General features: G+C 41.5%; 1 protein-coding gene across 3 annotated transcripts in view; it reads right to left on the bottom strand.

The window, feature by feature from the left end:
- Window positions 1-1,033: 1,033 nt before the first annotated feature.
- NCK2 (NCK adaptor protein 2) overlaps window positions 1,034-25,191 on the bottom strand; it is an 85,247-nt gene continuing 61,089 nt past the window's right edge. For all 3 annotated transcript variants that reach the window (XM_083819371.1, XM_083819370.1, XM_083819372.1), the window contains 2 exons: window positions 9,863-10,584; window positions 1,034-2,398 (listed from right to left, as the gene is read on the bottom strand). In XM_083819371.1, coding sequence (XP_083675497.1) covers window positions 2,204-2,398; window positions 9,863-10,584 — 917 coding nt within the window. In that variant the 3' untranslated portion in view covers window positions 1,034-2,203. The remainder of the gene's footprint in view (window positions 2,399-9,862; window positions 10,585-25,191) is intronic.

The raw sequence follows: 25,191 nt of genomic DNA, 5'->3' as shown, positions 1-25,191 counted from the left end.
AAGATTAAAAATCCCTCAAAGCATAAGGCATATGGTAAAAACTTCACTTGGAAGTCTACTTTATTTAGTTCTAAGTTATCAAGCCTAGAAAGGGGTTAGGAACTATCAGAGCTTGTAAAAAGAAACTAGAAAAAAGTGGATTTTTTGTTTGCTTAAAAAAAAACAACAACAAAATATAGCAAGTGTATAATTGACTTTCTTAACATCACTGCCATACTCAAGGTACACGCTTAGATTTACCTAAATAAAGAACTAGATGTTAGACGGCAAAAAAACCTACATTCTCTGCAGAATTCTCTTGTGAAGATTAAGAAGGAAGCCACTGTGCTGTCCTTCCGCAAGCAGACTGTAAACAACTGGCACTTCTCACCAGCTCCCTAAGGAAAGCTGCTCTGTTCCCGGAACACAGCCATAGGTAGTGCTCGCCAGAACAACACACAACTGCTCTGGGCTGTCCTGAATCTCTGCTTTCCTTCATGAGGCTGGACCAAGCAGGAGTTTCAGTGCCCAATTTTTAGTTAACACATACAGAAAACTACAGTTGCTAAAGAAACAAGATTTCAAGAGCGGTGGGAAAATAATATGCATGTAGAACTTGAAAAATCGTACTTGCCTGCCAGGGCTGAGCAAGAGGGTGATTTCACTCCCAGAGGTACCAGTGCAGTCTCCTGGCAATGGTATGGTTTGCACCACAGCAGACCGGTGTCTGCTCTGCCTATGCTGCAGCTACGCACATAATACTACTGGCTGAAATATAAAATCTGTAAGGAACGTGTTTTAATTGAGTAAAGGTACCAGAAAACAGCTCCCTCTTGCAGTTTTCATTAAAGCTATGAACAGACTTATCACAGAAAGAATCACCATGGAGGTCGTTAGACGCTGCCTCATATCAAACTGTACTCTACGGTGGCAAATTTTTTTTTTGTTTTATGTCACATAAATTCCAAGAGAAACAAACTCAGAATTTACTCTATTTCACCTTGCTAAAGGAACACCGGGACTACCACCCAAGGATAAATGCAGTACTCCATCGTGACATAATACCTTTTTTATTACAATATCCAAAAAACTGAGTATGCAAGATTTGGAGATCCTAAGATCCCCTTCTTCAATCTCAGGAGTGTGCCATCTAAAGACTGTATATTTAAACCATAAAGGAGTTTAAATGTAAAGAAAAGAGAGAAATGCATTTTCTTCATAAACATTCTGTGTGTCTCTTCCTACCAATCACACCATCCTCTGTAAAACCTGAAGATTTCTTTCTGTAAAGCAAATATATATATAGTGTTGGTAGCCCGCCCCACCCATCCCAAGATCATTTTTTATTAATCTTCTGTATTAGTGTCAACAATCAGCTACAGATACATATTACTTTGAGAATTAAATACATAACTGTTTAATTCAAACAAGCAGAAGGGCAAGAGGAAAAAGCATTATGTGGATGGCACATTTGGTTGTAGATTACCAAAACATTCAGTCTTTACATTTCAATGATTCTTTCTCTAGTAATCAACTTTCAAATAAAATTTCTCTTTGTTGCAATTACAGACCAAAATACACTAGATAGTTTTCTTTTACTACAATCTTACCATAGTAGTTTAGGAAGTACTATTACAAAATGCTTTAATTAGTGTACTCTTTGCGAAGAGTCAGAGAGGCAATGTAATAGCAGAGTACAGTGTAAAGAGTGCTTCTAGGAGCTAGGAGTTTCTGTAATACGGGAAGCAAAATAGCTACAGAACTCACAGCCACAACCGTCATGTCTACTGTATCTCACTCACTCAGCTGCAGCCTCAGTGCATTCAAGCTGTGCCCGATGTCTCTTAACGAAGAGTTCTGTCTGCGTGAGCCGCTGGAAGAGGTTAACACTGCTTTGAATTGCAAACCCCCCTCCTTCTCATCCGAGCTACCTCCGTAAACGTACGCAGAGGAGGGGGGTTTAGAACTCGGTCATGGAAGTGAGCGCTCGCAACGGCCACCTAGTGAACGGCTCGACCTGAAAGGAGGTGATCTGAGATTAACAGAACTGAAACACAAAAGTAGGCAAACGAAAAAGGACAAATAACAACCAACAGAGCAAACACGTTGGAAAGAGCCTACTCTTTAAGCCTGCTTCAGATATTGCTCTGCTCTATAAAAGTGAATTTAGGACCTAAGGCTTGGAAGTTATAAGAGGCCTGGGCGGCCGAGTCCATCTTCAACGTCACTGAAGTGCTTTCACAAGATATAGCTTTTCCCCGTGTTCACTGGTGAAGATGGGAGCCTTTTTGTAGTGTTCCACCAACTCATCCATAGTATTAAAGCGACGCTGCCCAATACAATAGACATTGTCCACGAGCTGCACCTTGAAATGTTTGTTCTTCCCCGATGCCTTTAGAGATACCGAGAAGTCACTGGGCTGTTGAGAAGAATTCAAAAAGAAAAGAAACAGAGAATTACAAGAAAGTCAACAAAAAGAAGGCTGGATTTTGCTGTTTCAGGAACAAACTGTGTAACAGAGCTGACGGTGTAATTTATGCTAGTCTTTGTGCTCCACAGCTCAGTGCTCTAGCTACTTAAGAAACCCAATAGTCTATTATTCAATAAATAATTGCCATTGTTATTAACATGCACAGTTAAGTCAGTTAAGTGAAAGCTCCCCAGATGCACAGTCTGAAGTTGCCAATTACACGAATAAATTGCAAAAATTGTCTTAGTTCCTCAATCTAGAAGCATGAGAATGTCGAGGAGAAGAGAAAAAACTTTCATCATTTTGGTTTCTTTGCTAGTTAGAGTGCCCTGGAGAGACCAATTATTGCAATATTGCTTGGGTGAGGTGAAGAAAATCCCCCCATCACTTTTTTTTTTTTTTTTTAAATCTGTGACCACTAGAGGGCCGTTCTCGCTTTGTATTGCAAAAGAAAAAAAACACCTTTTATCTTCATCACCACATGTATGAGAAATAATTTCTCCTACTGAGTACACCTTTTTCTTAATAAGATAAAGCTACAGAATTAAAACACAAACCACACCGTCAAGTCCCCAACCACAAAAGACAAAGTTTCAGCACTAATTAAATTATCCAGAACAGAGTAGTTTCGCACGGTAAATTTCTTAAGTCTTCACAACTGATTACTTTAACGAAGAGAAGGGATGAGACCCTTCCCCTTTCTGCACCACATGCAGAGGCAGAAAAGAAGGAAGGTGCCAGCTCCCCAGCTCCCACCCCCACCCAGGCAGAACAAGACCCACGAGGGACCAGCCGGCTGTCAGCACTGCTGCCCGGGGCTGAAGCAGAGGTGTGCACAAGCAAAGCTCTGAGCAAGCCCTGGGATGCTGGTGCTTCTGACGGTGATCGTATGTCAGATGAAAACTGGGTGATGAGGGTTGGAAGGCCCTCATTTTAAATGGAAGAGCTTACAAATGGAAAGTTCATAACCTGAACCAAAACCATGTTTTGTTTGCTTTTAGAAATAGGAAGAGTCTTTACGACAAAGGTTAAAAACTGAAATAACCACTTTGTGCTTCACAAAGTTGTAATTTTTCTAACCAAGCAGTTGTTTCCAGTATGCCAGCAGTATGGGTTGTCCAACTTCCTTGTATTCGCTAAGAATCGTAGCCTTTAGTCCAGCAAGGTGGCAGCGCTGACGAACAGAGAGGTGCCGGAGCAGCCCCTAGACCCCTCTCCCAGGCGCTGGCCATGCTTAGATCTTTGTGAGGTGGCCTGCACAATATGTTAAACACATTTCCTGCCATTTTGGTTACACACTTTAATGAATGAATGTCCTCCTGAACTGCTGTCCATTCTTCCCAGCCTCTGAGCTGCTAATTAGATTCGTGCATAAAGAGAAGATATCATTATTGCTGATTTTTTTCCCAGAATATATGTTACAAAGTTGCTCTTTTCATCCTCTAATTTAATTTTTAAAATAGCGGAAAGGCTGATCTAACTCTTTTGAGAGTCATCATCCGGTGCAAGGAGATGGAAGAGCCTGAACAGCTGTTGCAAAAGCCCCGAAACCCCTTCTTGGCCTCCAATTAGTAAATTCGCCAGGATATGAGAACAAACAGCAAAAGCACCCGGGCCTTGCGTTTCCTTTTATTTTGGTACTTTCCCACTGTAACAAATATGCAAAATGATTAAAAAGATTATCTCAAAAAATAAAAAAAATCTGTAGATAAAGCAGTGCTTTTAACACTGCTGTTCCAAAATATGCTGGTTCGATGCAGCTTGAATCGGTTCCCTGCTGTCCTCCTTGGACTTGCTCCAAGCCTGTTTATTTTATTTACTGTTTAAGCTATTTTGTTTCAACTGCTGGCCAATTTTTTTCTCCCTTCTCCCTCTTAAATTAATTGCTCCATTTGGATGTTTGCACACGAACTTTTCCAGGAATAAAAGCCTCACGTACACTGAATAAAGGCACATCAGAAGTTAAGCTTTAATCCCTGCTATCTATGGGGCTCTTGATGACTCTGCAACTGAATTACAGAGCACAGCCTCATGGCAGGGAACCTGGGAATACTGTTGAACTGTCATAATTGGGAAGACCTAAATCTGAAGTTAAATCGATTCCTACCACAGACCGTTGAAGATTAGCCGTTATGTGTTTGCAGCTCCTCAGTCCAGGTGTGAAATTTCTGATATTCTTTCAGAATCCTTTACTTCAACTCTTGCTTAGTGACTAAGACAACAATAGGCTGCTGGTGCACGTGGGAGACATCAGGCAGGAAAATGTTCCTTTAATTTTACTTCTTTGGTCTTACAAGGGAAAACAAAGCAAACCGTGGTAGAAAGTACCCTCTTTACAATCTCCATTTGAGAATGAAACAAGACACTTTTCTCCTAAGTGGCGATGCTGGGAAAATACTCCCCTCTGAAAGCCTTTTACTGCTCCCATCCCTTAACTTTCCTGTTTGGTCCAGTTTCACCTAGCACCACCTTTCCCTCCATGGAAGATTTTCTCATTTTGCAGGTTAATCCGTGAGCCCGCTCCCCAACTCCTTCAAGTTACAAGCCCAGGTTTTCCTCGCTCCTCCTCCTAATTCAGTCACATACACATTAAAAAAAAAGGCAAGTTATAGCTCAAAGGTCTGTGGCCAAGCTGGAAAAAACAACCTGGGAGGGTTTAGACTTTGCTTATCTACCCCTCCCACCCTATTCAGATATACACAAATACCTTTCTTCTTTATGTAACATCCACCACGGTCTCACGTAAATGTTACACAGGTAAGAAACGTGAACCAGCTCCATTGGTTTCAAATGCAGTTCTAATAAAATTCCCATTTTTCCATTGAAATAAACCACTGGGATATTTCCTCGAGCCTGTTTTAAAGCTAAGCTTCCTCCTTCTCTCTGCCGTAGCTGTCAATCACAGCACGTCACGGAGCACGACAAATGCTGCAGTTTTTGAACAGTTGCCACGTTTCATCGCTTCTACCTGACACTTGCAGGATTGAAACTCCAGGATAATAACATGGGACACCCTGAATGCTACCAAATTAGCACCTCAAAAAGCATACAAGCTCTCGGCCTACGCCTCTTTACTCTGCTGTCACTCTGAAGCAGCCTTGCCTCACCGGGGGCCCAGCACAATTTCAGGCCCAGCCGCAGCAGAGCGCAAGGGGCCCGCAGGTGCTGGCAGCAGCTCCCGTTGGGCCTCAGGGCACCGGCAGCAGCAGGATCTTCCTTCCAGATTTGCTCCTCTCCCCAGCAGAAACCAAGTCCTGGATCTTCAAAGCACGACCATCACCCGCCCAAAAGGGTGAGCCCAGACGTCGTCTTGTGCCAGGTGCTGCAGTGAAAGCACAAATCTGACCGCCTGCAACTCAGAACAGGTAAAAAGTGGCTCTACAGAGACTCTGCGGAGATTAAATCTGCCTTATTTGTTAAAGAGTGCTACTTAAAAGAGACAAACTTTTTTTTTTTTTCCTTAAATCAGCCGAGCAGCCTGCAACAGGAAGAATAAATAAAGCCATTTTCTGTGCTCTGCTTCAGTCTCAACACCAAAAGCTAAGGTGACATTACCTCCGTGTAACAGAGTTGGCAAAAAACTTAGCAGCAGGTAACTGTGCCTGTTACATAAACTGCGGGCTTAAATGGTTCAAACAGGTTTATGATTCTAATAATAGTATTTCGTAATTAATGAAGATAATCAGACTGCTAGCTACCCAGGAGTTCATCTCAGGGTATTCTCCAGTGCAGCAGCACCCCTTAGATCTGAGCATAACTGAGGACAGCAGTTTTGGCTAAAGGAATCTGGCTGGGAGACAAACAACTGGTAAGTCAAATCTAGAGAAATATTGTAAAATATTGCATATAGTGAAGTTTTAAAAGGAAAAAATGACAGTCTCCCGCTCATTCAAGGGAATGCAGAACAACATAAACCCTCACCTATCCAAACAGAGCTCGTCATAGCTAGTAGGGAGCACAGAACTCAAAAAAAATCTAAGACTTTCTGTAATTATGTTGATGGAAGGCTACAGAAAAAAAAACACATCAAAGATCAGGCACAAGAACACCAGGATGACTCTGGTTTATCTATAGGCCTCTTTAGAAAGGAAAAAATCCCCTGTACCTTTGGCTTTAATAGGTGGGTTCATACTACAATGCAAGGGGAAGTGCTGGTCTGGCAGAAGATTGAGCAAAGGGAGAGCCAGCAATCTCCCTCTGCTCAGCCCCGTCCTTCTCAGCGAGATTTTCCCTGATGCTATCGAGTGCATCCATTAGCTTATTAGACGATTCCTGGTACTTATAGAAAAATGAAAACAATCTAGCAGTCCCCAATACTTTTACGAATAACATACATTAAGAAATTATACGATAATACAATATACATAAAAGATTAGGGCAGAAAAAAGCTTGGGATATAGTAAAATATTTCTTTAAATCTAAAAAAAAAAAAATGAAATTCCCAAGTGATATCACAAGGAAGTAGGCATTTTCATGCCTAACTACAAAGACTCTCATTGCTTAAAAAAGCCACGTACAGGATCTGCAAGTCCAGATCAAGACTGGAAAAAGAAAAACGATGAGTTCTTCAGATCAGATTATTTTTTATTTTGTGTAAAAAAACCTTGCTGTAACATGAACTGAGTAAACTCTCTGGGATTCCCAGAGGTGTTAGATGCTGGGAACAACTTACGCAGTCTGAATGAATCTTTTGCCTCAAAAAGCAACGATTTCCCCAGTAACAATGAAGAGAACGAGTCTGGAAATGCTTTGAACACAAATGTGTTTAGTGTTACGATGTCATATTAAATTAAAAGGTTGCCTTGTCCTTTCAAGGAAATTAGTTTACTCAAGATGTAGGCTGCTAAACGCAAGGAAACGAGGTGTAACGCAATGGTCAGTGTGACACAGCACACACACCAAGAAATGGGTGTGCATTTCTGTATTTTAAGTAACACATCCATCTTCAAACTGTCCAAGACCATTGGTCACTACCAGCCAGGATAACCCAAAATACAGCATCCGGATCTGAAAGTCGGCCTCCATCTGCTGGACAGACGGACCTGGCAGCCAGGGTGCTGGGCTGAAGGGACGTCAGGACTGCTGCAGAGCAATTTAATGGTCACCATCATCCTCTAGTGGCTTGCCACATTTGGAAAACTCTATGCCCTTACCTCAGTCTTGTCTTTTGTTGGCTAAACAAACTCAGTTCTGTCAGCCTCTGTTCATAAGTCATGTTTTCTAACTTTTTTTTTTTTCCCTTCTGGGTCTCCTCTGATTTATTTTCATTTAACCTGTTTTTCTCTCCAGTCTTCCCTGATTTACTTGCATTTGTCTTCATTTTGTGCTTACAGTTAACTAACAGCAGAAATAGGAACTCAACAAGAGAGCTTCAAAGAAAGTAGTCTGACAGCTACGTGTCTGCTGCAGAGAAAATCAATTGAGAAATGATGCCTGAAAGTTACTCAGACCATTTTCTCTATCCAGAAAAACTTCTGGAATATTACAGATTTCTATTTTCATCAATATGATGTCAAAATTTCAGGGAATAAGGAAACAGTAATAGTGAACTACCAATGTTTTTCAAAAATCAGAAAGCAATGTTTAATTTGGATTTAAAAAATTCTACAAAATTAACAACTTCATTGTCTTTATGCTTTTTTTCTACTGTCACTATAAGCCTCTGTTCATCTCTCTCGCCAAGAGCCAACAAGCCAGCCAATTCCAAATTTCAGTCGTTACATTAGAAATACAGGCTCTGTTAATTCAGAAGATATTCTGCTGAACTAAAAAGCGGCCTTTTAGATTATTAAAGTAGGGAAAGAAGTCGTATTCCGAGGGGATAAAGCGTGTGCTACCTGTCTCTGCCTTAGTACTACCTGAGATTTTGACTTCATCCTGGGACCTCTTCTGAGTAGTAGAGATTATAATTTAAGAACAAAATCAGCAAGTGAAAAATGTGAAACACACTTCAGAAAATATCGAGAACTAAAAGGATCTTTACTTCCAGATTTGAACTCAAGCTTCATTCTCCCCATTACTTAGAGCCCGTTCTTCATTTCACACCACAGGCATGCCAACACGTCCTATCGACTGGTTAATGAAATCACTTACGTTAGGAACAGCACACGGGAGCAGCTTCTCCTCCGTTCACAGGCAATTATGATAAAGACTACCACCAGTTCTAACCACAAGTGATTTATGCGATCAGTACAGTCTCCTGAAGACAAAGCGGAGTCAAGAAGATGGCTCCGCTTTAAATTAAGTTTAAGGCAGTTGACACTGCTTTAATTTTTATTTGTAATCCACGCTGCCAACCAGCGCAACCTACAATATGGGGAAAACCCGAAACAACTGTAGCATAGAGATAGATGTCTGTAGCTTACTGTATTTTGGCAGTTGTGTACCCTCAAATTAAAAGGCTGAGCGGATATAACTGTATTGATTTTGAATTTTTATACCTCAAGCAGCTAAACACTTAGGTGGAAGCACGTATGAAACGATTTGTCCTCATGGAATAATGGTCCTACAGTTGAAGCAACGAATGCTGAAAAGCCCTGATCCCAAATTAAGATTCCATTTATCTTCAACATATATATATTTTTGTAGTGTTAGAAAGGTGTTTGGGAATTATCAAAATCTGTCATCTTTTAAAAATCACAGCAAAGGGATAATTATTTTTTGAGTGCTTTAACTATGCTTTCCCTGGCTTCAGCATACATGAAAGGCCTTTCAGGGTAACTTTAAATTTGAACTTTCGGAATTATAATAATCCCTAATCAGCATTACTTAACATCCCTCTGATGTCATCAAGGCTCAATTTCCAAGTAATACGAGCTACTCACTTGGCCTTTTTTGTTGTGCATCATAATCTTAACAGTTAGATGTAATAATAATTTTATCCTATTACAACCTAAATCATCTAAGTAGAGCAGAAACACATGAAAATAAGTTTTTAATCAATAGTTTATATAACCTACAGTATTAACCTATGTTAATTAAAGGCAAAACAAAACTGATCAACGCAAACATCCCATTTTAAACTGGCTTTAAATTCAAATTAATGACTAAATTTGCAATTTGCAAGATTTTTTTTTCCTTGGGAGTGCCGTAAATTTGAGGACTGCATATGAGGAATACAGGAAAAGTCAGATGGAAGCTTTAAATATCTAGTTACTTGTCTGCTAATTAAGAAGCCCTGGATAATGCAGTCCGTAGTTGTTAAATTTCAGTGTAAATGTCACTGAATTTCTGAGAGACTGATTCTCACACTCTGTACATGTATCAGTTTGTACCACTGAAGCATTGCTTGTTTCTTTACAGATGAAAAGCCCTTATTTTTTTTTTTTTTAAGGATATGGTCATTATGAGCTTCCACACTTGTTAAACCAAATATCACGTCTTACAAAGACCGCGGCGCTGAATAGCACTTACCGAGGATTCACTATCTCTAACAAGGAAGTCTCCTTCCACTCCCCTCTCGTTTAGGGCACATTCTGCTTGATGTCGGGTAACATTCCCATAATACCACTCTCTTCCAGCAAATCGTCCGGTGGAAGATGGTCCCGTGTAGCTTATCTGAGGTGGATGGGAAGTGTTAATGGTAGGACCATCGCTAACGATTACTACATAGTTTTTAGGAACAAGACCAATTTGCCCTCTGGAATTTTTACATTTCCACCATTCTGGGTCGTTTTCTGGCTTTTCAATGACTTCCATTGTTTCCCCTTTTTCAAAATTGAGCTCTTCTTCTGTGACGGAGCTGAATGGATACAGTGTCTGAACAACGTGGAGTACTTTGGTGCCCTGGCCGTTACTCATGGAAGCGCCTTTCCTCAAGCTCAGGAAGCTCGGTGAATCTGCAGTGGCCTCCTCAACTTCCTCTACCACATAGTTCGAAGGAAACCAGCCGATCTGTCCGTTGTAGCTCCCTCTCCACCAGCCATCGCTGCACTTCTCCATGACGATGACCCGGGACCCCTTGACGAGGGACAGTTCATCCTCTCTCTCTGCCACGTAGGCGAACTTGACATAGGCAGGAATGTTGAGGTCGTAGATGCGGTCCCCGCTGCTGCCGTTGGACGGGTACTCCGCATCTGTGCTGGGAGTAGGCGAGGCGTCTCGCGCGCTCGTCTTCCTTTTTGTTTTTCCCAAGCCTGTTAAATAAAGACAGAAGCGTAAAGCGGTCACTCAACGTCCTCCCCATGCTGCAGACGGCTCTTGCGTCACTCCAAATTTCATCTCGTTATCGGAGAGCTCATTTCTAACTCTGCAGACAGTCAGGAAATGTCAACACGTTTGAGAGATAATCTTTAACATCTAGCTTACACACCATTAGGTATGGTGCAATTGGCATTAAAATTGCTTTCTTCCCTTCCCAACAGTACCAGAGTCTTAACACACACTTAAAAACACATACTTTATTCATTATGAATCACTGGAAGCTTTGCATAGCTTGGTGTTATATCTAAAAACCCAGTCAACTGATCATGCCTTTTCATTTTAGTGATAACTTTAATTGGCTCAAGCAAAACAGGAAAATAAAAACCCTCTGCAAAAATAAACGAGTGATAAAACTTTCGTTTCTCTACAGATTACATTCTGCTTTCTTCATTCTTTGGTTCAGTCCCCAGGCAGCTACAGCCGCAACCATTTCCAACAGCAAGCCCACTTATGAATTCTGCACCTCTTTCTCCAAAGCCTAGCCACGTATGGTAGAAGTGCAAATCTCACAAGGTGACTATTTGAGTACGCTCCCCCTACAATGTGTAAGTTCTCCTGTAACTGTCACGGCTTCAATTACAGCATGAAATACAGCATATAGAATAAACACCAGTATCATTAAATGCATAACTTTTCTTTAGGGGCCATGCTAATGTAAGTTTACATATGGAAGGAGTGCTACACAATTCACTATCAAACTTTTGCAGCAAGGACTGCTTAACAGCTTATATATAAACAGAAAGATAAAGTGAGTAAGTAGCCTTCTATTCTGAAATCCAGCTCTAAAAGTTGAGAAGATAAATACAAAAGATGAAATCTCACTATATCACAAACCAAGCAACACCCAAAATGTCATGCCTTGGACAGAATGCAAAAAATCAACATAGAAATCAGGGCTTTTGTACTTTTCTTCGTGCTTCTAGATCCTTGCCGGGAGAAGACACAGTCACTTGAGACATGATGAATACAAACTGATTATGGAAGACTGAATGAAAAGGACAGAACTTTTTGTTTCTTTAAATAGTCTTATTAGAAAGAGATGCATGCAATTTCATTTTAGCAATTCAGGACTAGTTAAATCGGGCTGTGCCACTGCTGAAAAGCGTGTGCATTTTATATTTCTATATATACATGTACACATTTACAGAACAGAATAGCTCATTTGGAAGGGACCTAGGGAGATCCAAGTCCAGCTGCCAGACCACTTTGGGGCTGGCATGTAATAAATAAATTCTGCAAAACTATTTTTATTGTCTTGTTTAGTGCAATTGAAACTATCTGGCATATTTCACAGGTTTAGCCAAACAACACACACAAACAGTGGAGACGTGACCACAAACTTAATGCTTACTACAAGTGCTAACCATGTTAACTCACAGCCTTAACATCTCAGAAGACGGCAGAAAATTACGATGATCCTGAAGTGTTTCCTGACCTTCCCAAACAGTTCCTTGCTTCCTGTTGGAGCCTGCTTACATCCTAATGTAATTCTGAGCAGATAATTGGAGCTGAGAGCCGATGGCTGCCCTTTCGGGCAAAATGACAGCGACCCACTTATTGTACTGGGGGAGACAATCGCAGGAAAACAGAGCTTTTATTCCAAGCGAGCTCTAATCGGAAATTGGCCAGGGGCAGATTTCTGCCAAGAGTGAAAATTTTCATCAGTTTAGAGAGCATTTTCAACCAAAAGGCAAGGAGGTATAATAGCAGAACTACGGGGCATTAAGTTGGGGTAATATAAACAAACACAACTTGAGGGGCGCTTAGTTAGGAAATCCTCGTTACAACTTCATGCAAAACAAGAAACTGCATCTCAACAGATCCAATCCGCATAAAGCCCTGTGCTAACATTGAACCTTTCCAACTAAAAGCTTAGGCTTTGATGAAGTTTGTAAGGGAGATGTGCAGCACCACGCCTTGGGTTATAGCAGGAGAACTAATAAAGTGAAAAAAAAAGAGCAGATGATGGAGTAGCTGGCCAGAATATGACTACTTCAAAATCAAAGCACAGAGATAACTATGAAATACAGGGATGCGGTGTGATAAGAGAATGCCACGAGCAGAAGTATCTACAGAAAACAAACAAACAAAAAGTCAACAAACAGTTGGAAAAAAAAATGACAAAAATTATAAATCAACAACCTGAAGTCTGATAAAGATGACTAAACTTTTAGGAAAAGGTTATCATCCATGCACTTTCTTGGAGTTTCATAAGCTGCAACTTTTTCCACAAACTTTCCAGTGCCGTGCCTGACATTTTAAGCATGCTTTTCCATCCTCCCCATTCAAAACAAACCGTGACCACATAGGAAAGAAAAAAAAAACAGAAATTTTGCTGGTTTTCATTATCAGTTAGGGCAAAGAGTTGGAGTTTTTCAGTTTGAGCTGTAACGTTTAACGTAGCCAAGCTTTTTAAGGCTAACAACACGCGTTCTGCAATAGCAGTGAGGTGCACCAAAGCCTTGGTTTCCAACCAGGCTGGTTAAGGTAAGGAACCATCCCGAGCCCCATCCGCAGCCAAGCACAGAGGAGGGCGCACGCGGCGTTATCTGCTGCTATTTTTAATGCGAGGTTGTAACATCCGTAGCCGCGTCCATGGCAGAAGAGGAAACAGGTTGTTCTGTGAGCAGAGCGAAGGAAATCTGTTGCTGTTTTTCTCCTCGCGCCGCCTGCCGCACCATTCCCCGCCGCCTGCCCCGTCTCTCAGCCACAGCCCCCTTACCAGACAGCTGCCTTTGCTTCCCCGCATCCTGCTCACACCTGCGGCCCCCTGCTGCAGCCTCCAAACTGCCTCCAAAGCTGGCTCCATCTCCCCACTTGGGGTTTTACCGGCTGGCCACGCGCCGTGCCCGGCTCGCTCGGGCTCCCCTGGTGGAGCCACGAGCTGGGCTTGCTGGTGTCAAGGGGGGGACACCATCAGCGACCCTCCCAGCCGCTGAGCTGCACAGAAGTTGTTCCTTTGCCTCCACCAGTCTGTCAGGTTTGCTTGAAATTGGCTGAGTTATCGAGGGTAGGCAGATGGATGGACAATGACAGCTGACTGTGACAGCATGACTTAGTGCAAGCCTCGCTTCCTTGGGAAGCAAGACTAAAAATACGAGTCAGTAGGATGGCCAAGCAAGAACGAAGTTAGGGCCATTATAAATTTCACATATATCCGTAACAAAAATCACAACTCCGTTAAAAAACTATGCTCTATGTGAGTAATCTCTGGAAGAATCAACAGCAAATCTTCATTTACTGCTATTTATAAGGGTACCCCTATTCCTGTCTCCAAACTGAACGAAGCCCATGTAAGAAATTTCATGGAAAATTGAACATTTGGGCACTTCAGGAGTCATACCTGAAAGAGCCAAGTAATCTTGTGGCTGCAGCCATCATTTTGGCCTTCTTACTGTCTTTGTTGCCCTAGCAGATATGTTCGCATTAAAAACACAACGGTATTTTCACAGTCCAACTCACTGCTTGCAGTTCACCTGAAATGATAATCCTCTTGTAACACAACTAATAATTGTGAATAGAAATCCAGACCGATGGATTAGCTTTCACATGAGGGGAAAACGAGCGGGAGCACAGCAGAGAGCCTCTTTCATGGTACGGTGCCTAATAGGAAATAACACTGTTCGTAATTTACAGTTGCCCCATGCTAAACTAGTTCACTTTTGTTTCTTACAAACAAGTTGCCAAGTACTGTGAGTAGGTTTAATGTTTAGGTGGACATATTGCCGAGATAAAAAAACAAAAACAAAACCAGCTAGCACCGTTTCTAGATAATGTTCCCATCCATAGAAGGGATCCACTGCAAATCTTTCTTCTCTCAACAGAGAACCAAGCCATCTGGCCCCAACACTACTAGGGAGACCCAGACGCGTGCCTCCCACCTCACCTACCCTCTTCCTTTCCTCTCTCAGTCACAGCTTTACAGAGCAGACTGTTTTCTGAGCGGCAGCACGGAGGAAGACCTCCTTCCTATGAATTTGCTTTCTGTCTCCCTGGCCCCACTGGGAAAGCCCAGCTTTGCACCCTTTCACTACTGGCTTGTCCCTGCCGCAGCACCCGGGGGTCCTGCGGCCCTATCCTGAACTTCACAAAAGGGGAATTTCCTCCTGATCACCCCTCAGACCCAACGCTGTGGCACTGTCAATTCCCCAGCCCTAATCTGCTGCCCCTGGCCACACAACCTGCCCAAAGCTTTGCTGACTGAAAGACAGTAAGCAGAGATGCTCCTTACCTGAGCAGTCCAGCTTTGAAACCAAAAAGAGGGTTTCTCTTTCCTCCTCCTGCCTCCAGTGAAGGCACTAAAGCAAGGCTGCTTAGCTACACGTTGTTCTGAGAACTGCTGCTTAGGATAGAAAAGTTCAACTGGCTTAAAATTGTATCCTACTTTACCAAATGTACATACAACGCTTGTATACCAGTGGCAAAAAAAAAACAAAACCCTTTCTGAAAACTTATATTCCATTTGCTAATTGTGGTTTACATTACTCACCGTCTTTGCCAGACAAACGCCCATTTACAACGCAGATATATTTGCTCCATTTCAGTAAGACTTATTTGCTAAGGCTTTTCGTGCTCCTGCAAGCTGGCGTCTTTGCCTGAAACTGATGAGTTGCTACGTTCTGCATTTTAACTGCTTTTCCTCATCCCCAGAGGTGAAAAGAACAGATTCACTGATGTGGCTGCGTAATGCATCTCCACTGGCTTATCAATACTTCCATTTATTTTATTGAGTTCTCTTGAAGAACAACATCCACTACACACTGAAGGTATTTGTAGTCAAATTGCCCAGCATCCCTCCTCCCCGAGACTGCTCCCTAAGTTTTACTACAGCTTTCATCTAGCTTAATTTTAAATAGACCAAATACAGTTGCATTTCTTTTCCAAAGGAATTTGAAGGCTGTTTGATACTGCAGATACTGACTTGTCCATTCCTCCCATCTTATGTGTATCAAGTCAAACAATTCCCAAAGCCCATTTCTGAAAAATATTTGGCAAGTGAAACTAGTGTCATCTAAATTCTTACAACCTATTCTTTCTAAAACGTTCTCTGATTTTAATACATAAAACACAGATAAAAATATATTCTGTAGCTTACTATATATCAAATCAACTTATCAATTTTGCAATACAGAAAAAAAAGGAAAAAAAAGGACCTTTAATAAAAAAAGCTGTAATAGAAAAAAACTGTATTGCTTTGAGAAATCATCAAGGCAATGCTAAACAGGTTCCCAACCAGAATTTCTCGATCGAGAAGTCATTGAAAGAGACCATGTTACTAAATATGCTACGTATGATTACTTAAGAAACCGCCAAAAATTTATTATTAAAATATCAAGAACAATTAAAGATGGATTTATTTTTTTCCAGTTGCCTCCCCAGTCCCCCAAGCAAGTAAACTTTAAACTCTTAAAAATGCTGCAACAACAGAAGTGCCTCAAAACAACAGAGTTCTTGGAAATTACTTCCTCTTTAAGTCACTAGATTTCTACTAAATGGACAGTGTCCTTCAGATACCCTGTACCAGTCACAGGATGGCTGAGGCTGTCAGGGCCCTCTGGAGGCCACCAGGCCCAAGCCCTGCCCCAGCAGGGCCACCCAGCGCAGGCTGCCCAGGCCCATCTCCAGGCGGCTTTGGAAGGCCTCCAAGGAGGAGACCCCACAGCCTCTCTGGGCAGCCTGTGCCAGGCTCCGTCACCCAAATAGACTTTTGTAATCAGGTTAGTACCCCAAATCAACGCATTACGCAAGGCTCTGTCAAAATCTGCTCATTAACTGGCCTGACTGTAGTGAGATCAATGCAACCCCCCCAACGTTGATGCATCGGCCAAACACCGAAATCTTCTTTGGTTCCCCGCTGTCACCAGTCCTGGTCTTGGGACTTGAGCCTTGTGGTTTGCAGGGCCGGGTGACTCAGTGATTTCATGTGATTAGAGCTATTGCCCAACTTCCCAATTTAGGCTCGGTGACAACGCCTTTCAGAAAGATGCTTCATTTCAACATTGCTATTCAATAGCAAATCGACTAACGCATGAAAAGGAAAGTACGAAAAGAGGAGGAAAAATGATGATGTCTTCAACTACTGCCTTAAATCTTACCCATTCTACCACAACTCTCATGCAAAACTCAGATTTTAAGCATGAATGACAATTTAAAATACATTTATGGGGAAAAATTATAATTTAAAAAGGATCTCCCATTGGTGTTGCAAATAATTCAATAACTGAAATTTCTTTATATTGTTCATAATTCTCTGAATTAAAAAATCCTAAGCTTACTTGTAAATTTTTTCATACATCTTTTAATACATTTCAATTTGTGTACTCTTTTAGAATAAAAGGCTTTAAACAGTACTACTTGCTTTATGGTTCAAAGTTCAGCACAGAAACCGGCACAGAAAACATGAGCAGAGTACTACTTTTTCATGAAAATATTTTCATTTTAATCTGATTTTTTTTTAATGTTTTTCTTCTTGAAAGTAAACCCATTATAATTCAAATTGAAATTAGGCACTCCAGAGCTGAAAAATGTAGTATTACACAATCTATTAAGACGACGTATATTTATGTTCAAGCAAAATATGTTTGAGGCTGAAAAATGTAAGGAAGCCAAATAAGCTAGCAGAACTCCTGGTATAAATACCTAGAGCAAAAGCTCATTTAAATCTTTAATAGTAACAGTAATCTCTGAATGAGTTAGTAAAATATTGTTTGGGAAAACATTTCAATTGATTTCAGTGACTTATATAAAAAGTTAAGAAATTAATTTCAGCTGAAATGGAAATAAGTTTTCGTTCCCTCAAATATAAAACCATTTATACAGAACAGATCTTGTTCTAAAATCCTTAAAAACAGCGTAACCAGAGGAAGTTTGTTAAAAACACATTAATCACATTATTTAATCAACATTTTACCTAATTTTAAAGGTACTTAAAATCATGACTTTTTGTGCATTTTAACAGAATTGCAATTCTGCGTGGCTTCACACACATGGAGTTAAAACAATTCCCCCTTTCTGTTTACCAAATAAGTTATTCATTTCCTTTGACTACGGCTCTGAATAAGTGCATATGAATGCATACAGCTAATAATTATGCAAAATGCACAGTGCCTTTCTTAAACAAAAACCGAATTATTTTAAGAAAGAAGTAATTAACTTTTCAAGAAAATTCTTAAGAAATATATAAAACAATTTAATGCAACTGCTTAAATTAATTCAGCCACTACAGAGGTAAATATATAACTTCTTGACAGCTGGAATGTGCAGATCACACATCCCTGGAGCTTTATGCTAGTGGTTATTATTTTTAAAATTGTAAATTAACTTTGCTTCATTATTAAAAAGGCATTCAGTAGACTGAAGTTTCTTACATTGAATGGAAAGAGAAAAGTTTCTGCACATTTTCAATATATAACCTCCCACCTTCTTCTCCCCCTCCAGCTCCTAAAACAATGCTCAAAGGCCAAGTGTCCATATGGGACAGGCAGTATTTCAGACTATCTCCATCAACAGCACACTTTTTAAAGGAATTTGCTGCTGTAAATTTCCCCAAAAAATCTCCAACTGAATTCGTGATACAGAAACAAAGTCTCACAGCTCTAGTAACGATTTTTTTTCTCTGCTCTTTAAGAAGCTCAATATCAAGAGAAGTCTCACTAGGACAAATCAGAAAATGGAAACTCTTCTTTAAATGTCAAAGCGAAGTTCTGACATTTCTACAGCCCGGCTGCTTTATTGCCGGCTGCCCACCCCCACCCTCCCCTCCACATACAGGAAGAGGCATTGTCAAAGTTTCCCACATATCAAACACTGTGGTACGGAGGTTTCCACGAGAAATCAACCCGACAACTGCACTAAAAACAAAGACTACTTTAATTCTTTTCATTTAGATTAAAAGGCTTCCATCAATGGCCTCATGTCTGTTCTTACTCCAGTGCAAAAGTGGAGTGGATTAAGTCGTACTGGGGAAAATCAAAAGAGCCTTGGGATTTTAAATTCCCTGTGGAACCCAAAAGAGTCATATAAAATGAACGGGCTTTCTCAAAGTTATCAAGGTCTGTGGTTCCCATTTCTGTCTACAAACTTGAAGACAGCCTACTTTAAAATACAGTCTTTGCTTTCGAACAGGAACAGTTTTAAAATGTTTCCACCTACTTTGTAATCCTATTAAGGATGCCCCACTGGGTTTTGTAGGATGCCCTGATAAGAAAAAATAACCAGGACTACCTTAACCTAAGGTAGCCCTATAATTCTAAGAATAGGTTAAGAAAAAAAGGATTTATAAGGTATGGCGAGAAGGCACAGTAGCCCCACAGGACTTCCAAACACCTTCTCTGCCCTTACGTAGAGAACGAAAGCTGCACAGTTTTGCCTCACCTTCACAAACACTATCAGAATATTGACAGACCCGCCTCCAAAACCCACAAAAACAAGTATGCAAGAGGTGCTCCAACGCGTCTACCCCAATACATGTGCCTATCCCTCAGTACATATAAAGTAGATTGCATTTCCCATCTGCCTCCAGCATTTAATGTAACGATGATTTGCATTCAGGTATCTCACATTTATTAGATGAAGTAGAAGTGCACAGGACAGCTTTGGATACAAATCCAACTTGCTACCATGAACACACACAATCTTTATTTATTTTTTAAAATAGTACTGTAAATAGAAAGGTATTTGCAAAAGGTATACAAATACACTTAATGGGAGATGATGACCCTCCAGCTTAAAGGCTCTTGAAGATAACTGAGAGGGAATAATTATTTTTTGGATATAGGTGAATATAGTATTAACACGGTATTTTCACTATTGTTAGCTCAAATTTGTTCTTAATTCTATATGTGAAAATGGAAGGCTTAATAGCTGTTACAAATACAGATTGAAGTTCAGATCGTCAAGCCCAAATCTAGTAAGATAAATTACAAGACACTCATCATACAGCTCCTCAACTCAAAAAAAAATCTTTAGGAGAGAATGATGCAAACATGGACTGAATAAGAGGAAACTCGCAGCATCAAGCTCATAAGGTAGCCTGCCCTGAAGCTGACATGGTCGGCACGCCTTCCTGTTAAGAATGTTTTAGTCCATCTGGCCCATACCAACACCTGAAGGTGCAAGAATCAAAACCAAGCGTGATGTAAATCCGCAGCATTTTACAAGAAGGTCAGGCTGACAATGCTATAATAAACTAAGATTTGCAAGCGCTAAGTACCATGGTACAAGAAAATCCAAGGGTTTTTTTTTTTTCCTCTTTCTCCTTGGAAACCATTTAGGAGCATCTCACAGACAGTGCAGTTTCATTCAAAGCCCCTTTTATGAAAGGAAAGCAAAGTAAATCCCACCTTTTCTTTACTAACTTCCTCTCTGAACGTCAATGTCCGCAGCTTCGTTAATCAAGGGCTCTCAGATTACTTGCTACTACATATGCAAAACCAGACCTTCCTGCTACAGAGGGAGAAGTCACAGGGGAAAATGGCTCAGTTACCAAAACAGCCCGTCTCCTCCTCCGTATTTTCCTCTGAATGGCACTTTTCCCTACATGAAAATACATTTTCTTTTTTTTCCCCCCATTCATTTAAAAGGTTCCAAAGACTGCTAAACAGGATCGACAGCAATATATTATATATATATATATATAAAAACTATATATATACACATTTATATATATATATATAAAAATTTATACACACACACACACACATATATATAAACTGCATATAGTTTATATGGCCTATAGCCAAAGTCCTAAGTAAATTTTCTGGTTCAAGCTTCTGCAACAAGTCCCCCCCTAGCAGAAACAGCACCCTGAATACCCACCTGGTCAAAGCCAACACTCCTTCACATTAAGAACTGTGTCTGCCTAAATCTGTTTGTGATTTGGACACCAACTAAAAATACTTACAAGCAGTCATATTTAATGTTGAAGTGACTCTCAAAGAAAGCCATCTTTGTCACTAGAAATCCTACTTCTCAAAACAAGAGGTGGACACTGTCTCTTGCATACCAGGTTTTTCATCTGCTGTATGCTTGCATACACAGCCTGCTTTTCGATTGCTGCTTGATGGCACGCTCCGCAACATGAAACATCTCTGAGACTCCGGAAAAGGAAGGAAATCTTCTTTTGTACATGCTAAGACAAAACCCAATTGCTTTTTGGCATGAGTGCTAGCTTAGAAACTTTGTGCAGTATGAAAGTACATCACTGGATGGGCACCTATTGTCCAAGTCTTCCAAAAAAACCCAAGGGACAGAGAACTGTGGAACCCAAGTGGACCCATGCAGAGAAAAAGAAGAACTGATGCTCTGAGAGTCCCTGGAAGATGCAGTGTAACACAGCCTGAGGCCTCAAGAAAATGAAAAGAAAAAATCACCGAAGAGATCCAGTAATATTGAAAGAATTATTTGGGGATGCACGCTGGAGGAAATACTTGTATCTGAATCGGAGGAAATCCTCCCGTGATGCTACGAGAGCATAAAGAGCAGCCACTGCCCCAGCAATAGAGAAAAATAGCTCACCCTTTGAGTCACTGGCGTGCGCTGGGAAGCGGTGTCCCTGGGAGCGCTCCTCGTGCACCTCGCACGCACAGGGCTTGTGTCAGCCACGGCCCCCCGGGTTGCACAGGGGTCACAGCTCCGCATGGCAAACCAGGGACTGCCTGGGATGCCTCTGCTCCACAGGGAGCGATGAGTTGGGATCTCACTTCGGGGCTTTGCTCCAAGGCCAAATGCAAACAGGTGTTGAAACGTAAGGCTCAAAGAGGCACAAACAAGGCCCTCAGACTGTGTCAGTTTAGGGCAGCGATAGCACCAAAGAAACCACCACATTGCGTTAAGGTGATCATTTTATCTTTGCAAAACGTGTTAAAAGACTAAAATGAAGGCTCGCTCTGCAGTTTGTATGTGTCAAATTGCACCTCCAAGCACGCGTGCACAGTGCATAGGGAGCAGGGAGAGAAGTACCCACTACACAAAGCTTCTAATACAAAGCAAAGAACAAATTTTTTAAAATCAGCAAGATTTCTTTACGCCTTCAGCTTTTTGACATTTCATGACACCTGGCTTATTAGAAAGATCTGCTGAAAGGTAGGGCACATCCTGGTTTCCATTATATGCCTTTTTTTTCAAGTTCTTAAAGCAGCAAATCCTTTAATAATCCATCCCAATAAACGATCTGCACAGAACATAATGTATGCAAGTGTCAACTGCAACAACAGCCGAGCTGTGCTCCAGGTGCCAGCTAACGCCGGAGCTCAGGGGCACTGCAACAAGCAGCAGGCTCTGCTTCTGCTGCCACCGCCCCTGACTTCACACCTCGCATCAGATAAAGGGCCTCTTGTGCGCATCCGGCGTGAGGAGCAGCAGTGCTCTGCGCCTTGAGTTCTGCCGAACAGTTACCTGCTGGCTTTACTTTCAAGTCTTTTGGCTGCAGGTAACAAAAAAGAGCCACGTTTCATGTTTTTTTCCCCAGTAGTCTGCTCTGGAGTTTCAGGGGTTTTTCCTCCTTAGCACATGTTCTTTTCGAAATTATAACCTGATGTTTTTGAGAAAGTCTGGGTTTAGTTCCACAGAATTTACTGGACATAGTTTACTTGGCATAAAAGTTATATGATTTTTTACAGGCATACTGTATGTCCAAACCAAGGAATTTCTAAGTTTCTGTTGCATTGTGGGTTACTATTCTAGCATACAATGAACAAATTCTTCTGCCATTACGTATGTATCAAGCACTGAGATAGCAGACCTACCATGTCAGCAGTATCCTCTTGTATCATGGCCCATGGACAGAGCTACTGCTGTTCGTTGTCTCCAGGCCTTCGAAGGTCATCAATGGACTAAAAATAGCTGTTTAAGGCAAACTCATGTTTTGATGATGATCATGAGGCAGACATATTTCCAGCACATCATCTGCTACCACTCTAGTGGTAGCAGCACCGCTAACTCCTAACCCTGCATGCTACAGATGGGAATGGAAGAGCTGTATTCCCAGCGTTGTGAAGTCATTGCAAGCTACTCCCATTTCTCCCTTCTTGGCATCTAATGACTTATTTTTATTGTGAAGATAGAAAAAAACGCAATTGTTCCAGCTTCCTTTTTAAAAGCGCTAAAGACACCACACCTAGCCAGTTTCCATCTGCTTTTGCCACCACCACCACCACATCATGTTCCTCAATTTCATCATCAGTGGAGTCAGTAGTTTTGCCACCCTGCCTCACAAACCAGCACGCTTATTTTGAGCAATGCAACTAAAAAGCAGGATGTGGTGCAGCAGCAGAAGTGCTTCTGTGAAGGAAATACAACTATGGAATAAGCGACTTTAACCACATTCAAGGAAGCTTAGCAAGAACTTGTACTGCATATGAAAACCTCCACTGCTGCTTTTCTCTACATCTGAGCTTAAATTCCTGCATAGCCGCTGCTTAGAAGTGCTGATACACACTGATTTAGCCAGTCCTCCAAGAGACACGACAAGACACCACTGTTGTCACGCTTACACTTTCTGACAAGCTAGAAAACTTAGAAGCAATATCGAGTGATATAAGAAAAATACTTCCTGTTGTTTTCCTACGGGAGGATTTTACTGCTAATTTCAGCTAGAGATATTTCAGAGAAATCCTTGAATCATTCAGGTTGGAAAGACCCTTAGGATCATCAGGTCCAACCATTCACCTAACTATCAAGTCCACCTCTAAACAACATCCTTAAGCGCCACATCGAGACGTCTCTTAAAGACCTCCACAGATGGCAGCTCCACCACCTCCCTGGGCAGCCCGTTCCAGTGCTTGACCGCTCTCTCCATGAAAAAATTCTTCCCAATACCCAATCTAAACCTCCCCTGGTGTAACTTGAGACTATTTCTTCATGTCCTATCACTTGTCACCTGAGAAAAGAGACCGACAGCCTCCTTGCTGCAACCTCTTTTGAGGTACCTATAGAGGTTCCCTCTCATACTTTTCTCCAGACTGAACAGCCCCAGTTTCCTCAGCCACTCCTTGTATTTGTTTTTAATCCCTTCACCAGCTTCATTGCTCTTCTCTGCGCATGCTTGAGCAACTCGATGTCCTTCTTGTAGCGACGGTCCCAAAACTGAACACAGCACTTGAGGCGTGGTCTCACGAGTGCCAAGTACAGAGGGACGGTCATGCCCCTCACCCTGCTGGCCACACCATTTCTGATGCAGGCCCGTATGCCACTGGCCTTCTTGGCCACCTGAGCACGCTGCTGGCTCAAGCTGAGCCGGCTGTTGGCCAGCAGCCCCAAGTTCTTTTCTGTGGGACAACTTTCCAGCCACTCTTCCCCAGGCCTATACCGCTGCTTGGGGCTGTTGTGACCCAGGTGCAGCACGTGCCATTTAGCCTTGCTAAAGCCACGCGACTGGACTTGGCCCACTGACCCTGCCTATCCAGGTGGCTCTGCAGGGCCTTCCTGCCCTCAAGCAGATCTGCAAACGTCCTGGGGGAGCACTCAATCCCCTCAACCAGATCACTGATAAAAAACGTTAAGCAAGCTGGCCTCGGTACCGAGCCCTGGGGAACACCACTTGTGACTGGCTGCCAACTGGACTGCACTTCATTCACAATGACCTTTGAGCCCCGCCATCCAGCCAGTTTCTTCCCCAGCAAGCCGTACATCCGTGCGAGCCACGAGCAGCCAGCTTCTCCAGGAGAAGGCTGTGGGAAACAGCATCGCATGCTTGGCTAAACAAAAGACTTCCTATCATTCTTTCTTTGAAATCTTCATAGATGACTAATAACTTGACAACCAGCTACGTTCTGTAGAGAAAAATCAGAATGCTGTTTTGATTTAAAAGATCAGATTTATTAAATGCCTGCTCTTGAGTGGAAAGACTATCACTTCTTACACGTCTGCAACAAGGAAGTCCAACAACACTGGGAGCTCAGTTCTGAAGAGAATAAAATAACTCATGTTTGTCTTATAAGGCAGGGCTGTTTTTATTAAAACGAGCTCTGCAAGGTTTAAGAGACTGTGATATACGCAAATGAATTTATTATACAATAAGAATGTGTTTATTCTTATAGTCACCATTTTTTATTCTGTAGTAAATTTTACCAGGTGTCCAGAAAATATTGGAATTGAAGACAGCTTATTAAGAACTAATAAAAATATTTTCAAAGCAGTACTTGACCATCCTGTCATATTGCTAATTTAATGTGTTTTCTGTGATACTCCAGCTAATAGGGCTATGGCAGTTTGTAGATAAATGACCACAAATTTATCAAGCTGAGTTTATGGAAGACAATTTATAGCCAGGCCTGTGACAGAAATACTGCGTGCATTTCTCATGATTACACTTTTTAAAATAGTGTTGAAAAACTGGAAAACGTTCAGGTAAGAAACACAACAGGGAAAAGTCAAGCAAGCAAATTTCACCAATGAAATACTTAAGTAGTAATCTAATTTCAGGACTCAATAAAAGATTTAGGAGTGATTTCATGAATGTCGGAATACAACCTTGAACAAAGAAGAGCTTTCTGTTAGTAGATAGCTCTTAAATCTAGGGGAAGGAGTTATGGAGAGTGACA

The sequence above is a fragment of the Anser anser genome, assembly GCF_964211835.1.
Source record: "Anser anser genome assembly, chromosome: 1".
Classification (NCBI taxonomy): domain Eukaryota; kingdom Metazoa; phylum Chordata; class Aves; order Anseriformes; family Anatidae; genus Anser; species Anser anser.
This window is presented reverse-complemented; position numbering and strand designations above follow the sequence as displayed.